Source organism: Glycine soja, chromosome 5 (genome assembly GCF_004193775.1).
Source record: "Glycine soja cultivar W05 chromosome 5, ASM419377v2, whole genome shotgun sequence".
Lineage (NCBI taxonomy): Eukaryota > Viridiplantae > Streptophyta > Magnoliopsida > Fabales > Fabaceae > Glycine > Glycine soja.
This window is the reverse complement of record NC_041006.1, coordinates 31,193,135-31,202,149: the sequence shown is the minus strand read 5'-3', so window position 1 is coordinate 31,202,149 and position 9,015 is coordinate 31,193,135. Positions and strand designations below refer to the sequence as shown.

At 32.5% G+C, this 9,015-nt stretch overlaps 1 protein-coding gene across 1 annotated transcript; it reads left to right on the top strand.

Annotated features, from left to right (window-relative positions):
- The first annotated feature begins 207 nt into the window (after window positions 1-207).
- LOC114412517 (transcription factor bHLH18-like) lies at window positions 208-3,744 on the top strand. Its single transcript, XM_028376446.1, has 5 exons — window positions 208-471; window positions 906-960; window positions 1,042-1,656; window positions 2,216-2,575; window positions 3,197-3,744. The coding sequence occupies exons 2-5, from the start codon at window positions 922-924 to the stop codon at window positions 3,266-3,268; spliced, it is 1,086 nt and encodes a 361-aa protein (XP_028232247.1). The 5' UTR covers window positions 208-471; window positions 906-921; the 3' UTR covers window positions 3,269-3,744.
- The last annotated feature ends 5,271 nt before the right edge of the window (window positions 3,745-9,015 follow it).

The following is a 9,015-nucleotide window of genomic DNA, read 5'->3' as shown; positions in this document are numbered from 1 at the left end:
ATATATATATATATATATATATATATATATATATATATATAAAATCACGTCATTGGGGGTTCAATTAAGTGTTTTGGCGTTATTTATTGCGTTGTCTATGGACGAATTATTGACGTCGTCGCAAACCTGACATAACAAACAAAGGCACGAATAAAGATTAAAGAACCCACAATTTGACCAAATAAACGAAAGGTGTTAGTGAAGACAGGGAGTGCCCACTTTTCAAACAGCACTATGAACTAACCCAAGAAAATGAGATTAACATATTCACACTGGCCATGGTTATCGGTAGAGAAAGAGACTCTTAGTTTCACCAAATAAACGAAGCGTGTACGTGCCCGGCCCCTTTATAAAACACTCTCTTAGTTTCACCAATTTGTTCCAACGTTGCTCCCATCACTCAACTGTCACAACAACAAACACTTCATCTTCTGAGCCTTCTACCTTTCTTTCTTTCTTCAATCAATTAAGGTAAACTTCTCAGTCTCCTTAATTTCTCAAACATGTCTCCATCATCAACGAATTCTTCAAATGTTTCACATCCCTTAACTAATTCTGATTATAACTGATAATTCTACGTTTCAAAAAGTACATCATACCTTCTATGTTTTATTTTAGTTTTTGTTCTCAGCTTCAACTTCAGTTCACCTTCTGGGTGTGTGTGTATATATATATATATATATATATATATATATATATATATATATATATATATATATATATATGCCTAGGATCAATTTTTTGCTAAAATCAAAACAATATCTCAAAATTGGAACGATTAAATCATTTGATTTAGTTTAAGGTTCTATTTCAATTTTAGGGAAATCGAAGAGTTTTTTTTATCCTTCAATTTGGATTAAGGTTTTGATTGTCTCCTTTTTCTGTGTGTCTCATATACTAAGCAGGCGAGGTGAATTAAGGATGATGCAAATTTCGTCAACCATGTACATGCCTGAATTTGTAAGCATACACAACCTTAATTTCTAGCAAACTAATCACAAAATATATAATTACTTACCCATTTTTCTTCACATGACACAGGGAATGGAGGACCCCACTTTGTTTCACCAATACCCTATGGATAATTCTGTATTATTCCAGCTCGAAGATCTTGACTTTGAGTCCTTCTCCGCGTCCCCAAAGAACTCTTCCTCTCCCAAGCGATTCAACTCCGAAAGCACACAAAACTCTTCCCTCACTCAAAATCCTGAACAATATTCTGTTACCCCTCCAAGACCAACCAAGCAAAATAAGACTGTGAGCACTACTTGGAGTGCTTACAACACTCATGACATGATGGCTCCGAAAGCTTCTTCTTCTTCATCCTCCAAGATCATCTCCTTTGAGAACTCCAATGCATCTTCGGTTACTTCCCAACAACTATACAACGTGGATGCTGCTTCCAAAGTGAAGAAGCCCAAGAGTGAAACTGGGTATGGTGAAAACTTGGATTTTGCAGCAGCTGCGGCTTCTCAAAGTGTCTATGACAACAACAGTTTTCTAGATCACTATGATACTCGAGAGAAAAAGGCTGCAGCTTCATTGACTAGAAACCCTACCCAAGCTCAAGATCATGTAATATCCGAGAGAAAACGAAGGGAAAAGCTCAGTCAGAGGTTCATTGCTCTTTCGGCTATAATTCCTGGACTCAAGAAGGTATCATTTGTATTAAATTTCATGCATGATTTTCTTTCTTTCTTTTATTCAATAGCAGCAAGGTTTTAATCTAGAACCTTATACAAACTATCTAAATCTCTCACCTAACATTAGGTCGACCCTAGCTAGTAAGTTAAATTTCATGCATGTTATGCATCAATGTCAAACACAGTTTTAAATTGTATTCGCGGACACAGTAAATGATTTTGCAATTAATGTAATCATAGAAAATTATGAACAAGCAGTTATAATTATGGTTACTATAACCTCCAAAACTGTAATATTGTGGCTGTGATTTGAAACCTTGAACACATGTAATACATATCTTCTACTTTAATTGGGTGCAGTCAGCTACTAAAAATCAATGAATTGAACTAATGACAAATTATATTTTTTCCCACTATAATACTGGGATATCTAAATTTTACTGACATATTTTTTTATCATATATATACAAGTTGTTACTAATTTGAATTTTAATTATGAATGCTGAGGCAATTTGAGTTTAACTAGCTATATAATTTGTATCATATGTTTGTGCATGAATGTTTGCATGCAGATGGACAAGGCTACCGTCTTGGAAGATGCTATAAAGTACGTGAAACAACTACAAGAAAGGGTAAAGACTCTGGAGGAACAAGCTGTGGATAAAACAGTTGAATCAGCAGTATTTGTGAAGAGATCTGTTGTGTTTGCCGGTGATGATAGCTCCGACAACGACGAAAACTCCGACCAGTCGCTCCCCAAAATCGAAGCAAGAATTTCTGGTAAAGAGGTACTAATCAGAATCCACTCCGACAAACACAGTGGAGGAGCTGCTGCTATACTAAGGGAATTAGAGAAGCATCATCTCACAGTTCAGAGTAGCAGCTTCTTGCCCTTTGGGAATAACACTTTTGACATTACTATTGTTGCCAAGGTAAATATTTTATTAACTTCCAATTTTTAAGCAATCACCTTCTGTAATTTCGTTAAGTTATTGAAATTAGTACAAATTATTAAGTAGTCTCAAATAATCATGTTCCCGGTTAATCTTAACTTGACACGAAATAAATTTTTATGAACTCTTCTTTATAAATTGAAAAATTCAGTTGTGTATTACGTAAAAATTAATTGATATCATGTAATAATTTCTAATACACTAGGCACCAGAGACGACTCAAGAATTTGAGAGATCTTTAATAAATTTAAAAATAAAGTCTTTTATTTACTCATAAAATAATTTATTAAAATTATTATTATTTTATTTAAAATTTATTTTTAAATATAATTTCACAATAAATTTTGTTGAGGTATATTAATATTAAAAAAAATTTGATATTTTTTTTTTAGACCTAAAGCCCTTGCTTGGGCCTTAAGCCGGTCCTGACACCAACACACTATATATGTCCTAACAAAATACTTTTTCCGTCGTAAAATAATTATCGTGTTGATTTAGTCAAATAAAAAAAGTTATAAATTAGTCAGAAATTTTCAAATGATGACCATCATAAGTTTCTTGCATTTTCACATTGATCATATGGTTTGTGTTTTCTTGCAGATGAACATGGACTACTGCTTCACAGCAAAGGATCTCATAAGAAGCTTAAGTCGGTGTTTGAGGCAGCTTTGATAGTGAATAGTATTTAACCAGTTCAAGAAATTCACTGATCTAGCTACATTGATTTGTTGGTGTGCATGCATGAGATAACTATAGGAAAAATACTTATAATAAGACTTTTTTTTTATCGCAGTGCTTTCTTTTTCCCTAGTCCATCATCATGGATTTTGGAGTAAAATATCAATGGCCTGCAACTACTGCAACTGTCTTGAGTCTGTTATGCCGTAGAGTTCAAGATAATGCCAAGTGTTTTCCCTTTTCTCCATATAGTTTTTGCGTAGTTGATTCGTTAACTACGTTAATATACCCCATAATGGCATTTTTGTAATTTCCACAGCTGTTGTCGTTGTTTATATATATATATATATAAAGAGGGGTTTTTGAGAGGATTTGACTATATTCAAATAGACCTCTTTCTTCCTTCTTCCGCGTTGTGAACAGGGTCTAGCTAGTTTGATTGGAAAAAAATGCTGGCAGCATTTATTTTATATTGTTCTCCTTGTCGGATTGTGATGATCACTTATGTATAAAATTATTATTGTTACTAATGACAATTTATTCTTTGTTTCAAGTATTTTGGGTACCCGTGGGTGCATATCTTCCACTACTAAGATTTTTTTATTTTTTTTAGTTTAAACGAGATTCTCGCCATTTGATTCATTTAAAGTAATGTAATTAACTTAAATTAATTTTGTGTTTTAATATTTTTTAAGATAAATTAAGAATAAATAGGCCGTGCAAAATCTTAAACGAGTATCAACTACTATTTGGAGAAGAAGTTGATTAATTTCATGATTGTCATTGGATCATAGGTCCACATGACATTATCATAATTATTGAAATTTAATATGGGAAACCACTTAATCCTACGCCAAATTTTGAGATCTGCTTGCTAATCTTGTGAGTTGTGATCATTTAAATACACTTATTCACACGCTTTAATTTCTTCCATGTAGAGCAAAGTTTGTATTATGCTCTGTTGCGCCCAATATTTTTAAAATCAAATAAAATCTAAAAGTATAAATAAAAATATTTAAGAAAAAATATTTAAAATTATAAAAAAATATGTATGCTTAATTTAGGTGAGTTTTAAAAAAACTAATGGAAATATATTAAAAAATTATGAAAAATACATCTCTCTCTATTATTATTATTATTATTATTATTATTATTATTATTATTATTATTATTATTATTATTATTATTATTATTATTCATGAGAAATTAAATTTGTAAAATTTAAAAAATATGTATCAGACTTTAAGAGAGAGTTAACATGAATGCTTAATAATGAGAAAAGAATCACACTTTTTTAAAACATAAAATATGAAAAAAGATATTTCGCTCTTAATATAAATTATTCTATATACACATATTCTTGAGAAAATAGTACTAGTATTTATTAATTTATACATAAATATGAATTAATTAAACGATATCATGTCCTATACATTATTAATTTAGTATAGTTAAAACTAATATAACAATGTCTAATGCCACCTGGACATAAACTTAGCTATCTTCATTATTATCATTAATATAAATTAATTATCAACTTGTATGTTGCCACGTCGATGTCAGAGTGAGATTAATCCATCTTCAAATGGCGTAAGAATGCTTCATGATTTTATTTTAAAAAAATAAATATGGATTGAGATTTTTTTTTTGGAAGGCCAAAAAAGAGTGTATTATATTAATGATTATAGTAATTATAACATATATATGATTACAATGTTCACAAGTAATGAGAGAAGTTGTATCTAACTTTTTGATAGACTCTCTATAAGCATCTACAAGTATTATTCCCCTATAAACATCAACATAGTATTGTATAAGTTAATGTAAAAAAAATAAACATTCTCATTAAAGGGGGAGTCCACCCAACTCCACTTGAGATAAGAATGTTACTTGAATTAGGAAATAGATGCTATACACAACATTGGATTCATTATCAATCATAAGATGAAAATGTTGTTATTTTTTTCTTTGCCTTAACCCAACTTCACAACTTAAACATAGATTTGTCATGCAATTCCTCCACTGATACCTGCTTATCTGTGAAGACAACCTCATTTATTGTATTCCAAATGATCCATATCCAAGCCATCCAAATAGACAACATCCAGCATTTCCCTTTCGTTGTGGCCCCCGCTCTTCTAAAGGCCAACAAATGTTGCTAAGGGGTACTTGGCATCATTTCTTGCTTATCTATCCATAAGTAGCACTACAAAAAAATAGATATTTTCGACGAAATATTTCCCACAGAATTTATTCCGTTGGAAATATTGTATTTTCCTATGGATATTTTTGAAGGATGTATTTTGTCGGAAAGTATAAATTTCCGACGGATTTTACTAAAGGAATCAAATCCGTCGAAATTAAAAATTACCCCCAAATAAAAAGACTAGAACCCTAGCGTTATGTCACTCTCATTTGTGATTTGATAAGGGAACCCTAACCCCCAAATAAAAAGCCTCTGCTGTCAGCCCATCCCTTTCTCTCGCTGCTTCTCACCTCACCATTGTAAACACTCACCATTGGCTTCAATCAAACTTACGAGGAACGGGAACTTTCTCATATTGGAGTGGGTGCTGGCTCAAGTGCCGAGGACTTCGAGTTCGAGTTCCTCGCCGTGGGGGTTAGAGTGGGTGCTGACTCAAGTTTCTTTCTCATCTTAGTGTGCTCACTGCTGCTGATAAAACCACCGTGCTCAAGCTTCAGGTCTGCTTAATATAACACTTTTTAGTTTACTATTTTCTTAGTTGCTTCCTGCTATTAGTGCAAACCATTTTGCTATGTTTCGCGTTTTTCTGTTCGTGTTGTGGTTTTGAGTTTGAAAGTTGAACGGTTGTGCCTAGCTTTTTGAACTTTATGGGATGTTGTTGTTGTTGGATGGCACTATATCACATGAATGCATTTTGGCTTGCAACGTGCTGAGTTTGCAAGGGGTTGTGAAGCGAATTTAATAATAAATAAAAACAAATGCTTTCTCTTTGAATTTTAAACTTTTTGTAACAAATGTTGAGTTTGCAAGGGGTGGAAATCAATAAATTTCTAACTCGAAGACTAATGAATTGACAAGTACCAAAAACTTACACTCATAGTCATAAAATTTCTGACAACATTCAAAGATCTTTAATAAAAAAATTATTTGCTTAAATACAAGGAAGATGTTCCTATATATTGATCCTCCAAGCTTGCACAACAAAGTGCTAGGTTCCTTACACTTGATGGCCAATTTTTATCAACATATACTAATGGATCACATCCAAATAGCTTAGCAAAAGGTGTTTTAATCGTGTTATTAACATATACTAAATGCCTTTCAACAAGATTTGCTCATCGTTATCTGCTCAAATTTGTACAAATACACTTCATTGTGAGTCTCAGATAAATAAATAGGTGCTATTCTATGTTAAATGTTATATCATATAAAAAAATCAATATTTTCTCTATAATATTATGTTATTCTGATTCACTATCCTAGAGAAGCGTTGATGACTTATAGTGATAAACAAACCAAATGAAATTATTTTCACATGATCTAAATTTCCTTGTTTAAAACAATATGAAAATCTAATTCTTAAACAGATAAGGTTTGTAACCTTGTTATAACTATGCATTTCACCTCTCATTTGATGGCAAAGAACTTAAAAATTTTATAAAAGAACTTTCTGTCACCAAATAATGGTTAATACACACCAATCTAGTTAAGTAATTATAATAGAAATGATTGCATCACAAAGACACACTAGATAATTTACACATAAACTGCAAGATTGAGCAAATTCTGCAGAACAACAAAGTCCCTTGAAATGATACAAAGAATAGAAGAGTTTTGAAACTTAACTACAAACCAAACATAACTTTCATTTAAAGTAATATCTTATATCTTGAAAATGAAGACACCACCATACCAACTCCAATATGAGGCACAAGCATCAGAAGTCAGAACAGATACTCCAGTCCCATGACAATTAGTAATATCTTTATGCTTAAGAACTCCTTCGGGTGAGTTAAGCATAGAAAAGGTTGAAATAGCTAATTGTATATTCTTCTTCCTTTCAAAGCGATTGATGGAAAGAAAATTCAGCCTACAACAAAAGAATTACTCTAAATTACACTTTTTATTCATAGGAAATAATTACTCTAAATTATGATAGATCATATATGCCTTTCTACATAGATTTTTCTCTATATTTATACTTCGTTGAAACAATGGAGGACTAAGTTGAAAATAGAAAGGTCATGGTAAATTGGTAGTTGGACTTGCCTACAAGATTTTTCCTTGCCTTCCTCCTTCTTAAATATAGGCAGAGACAAATGAGCAAACAAGAACAACAGTAGGCCCAACTATGGCAATGACAATTAGTGTTGTATTGCCACTTTCTGCAAAAACAAAGCGTAAGGGACACCTTTATGGTACTAGAGACCTTGTTCATACTAATAAATGTGGAAGTGACAACTTCATGTAGCATACGCAAGGATCTTCCAGTCGTGTTGAAGATGTTGCAGAGATTAACTGCCTGAGGGAGGAGCTGTGTCAATCAAAAAAGGAGATACGCGTTTTTCAGTCATTAGTCCTTCAGTTCCTACCTCTAGAGGCGCAGAACATTATTAATCAACAACAACAACCTCACCAGCAGCATTAGGACCAACAGCAGGACCAGGCAGATGACCAGCATACAGATGGCCAGCAGGCAGATGACCAACAGAGACACTTTCTTAATGACTATTTTGACTACTGACTTAGCAGCACAAAGTTACTATTGACAATCGACATTGACATCTGACATTGTGTTTTATTTTTCTTACATTTGTTTTTAATTTAACTTAATGACTTTTTTTACTCAATGTTTTGGATTTATCAAGTTCACTATTTCCAAATTTATAAGTATGCCTAATTCAAATATTCATGGTAAATAATATAAATGCATAAAATAATTTCTAAATTATTAATGATAAAAAAAACTGCAAATAATAAATTTTATAACAAAAAAAAATAATTTGCGACAAAATAATCCGTCAGAAATGGTCTATGAGAAATTTGCGACCGCCATGTCCATCGGAAATGACCCATGGGAGATTTTTGACGGAAATGCCGTCGGAAATGATCGTGGGAAATTTGTGACGCAAAATCCGTCTGTAATAAGCCATGGGAATTTTGTGACAGAATTTCCGTCAGAAAGGATCCTTGGGAAGTTTTCGACAGAAAATATCAGTATGAAATTTCCGAACTGTGGCCATCATAAATTTTCCACGAATCCTTTCTGACGGAAATTGTGTTGAAAATTTCCAACGGACTACAAAAATCCGTCGGTTAATATTTCCGATGACCATTTTTTCAACGGATTTTTGTCCGTCGAAAACATCCAATTAGCAACGAATTTTAAGTGTTATCGACGGATTATTGTCATCGGAAAAACATTTTTTTTTTTTGTAGTGTAGCACTGCTGCCAACATGCATATGCAAAATTGCAATTAAATAAAAGGTAAGTAGTTGATTCCTACTGCTCCCTGGACATTGGACATAAATTAATGAAATTTGTACCACCTATTCCTTTTTTTTCCAATTGGTCCCTCGTCTAAATACGATTCAACAACACCCTCCAAGCCAAAACCTTCACTTTGGAAGGGACCTAGCTTTCCATAAGATATCTAAAAAATTTTGTTGTTCACTTTGAGGGAAGTTCTACAGCAAAAAATACATATTTTTGACAGAGAATTCGCCTCCTTCAAGGCTTCTCCACATCCATGAG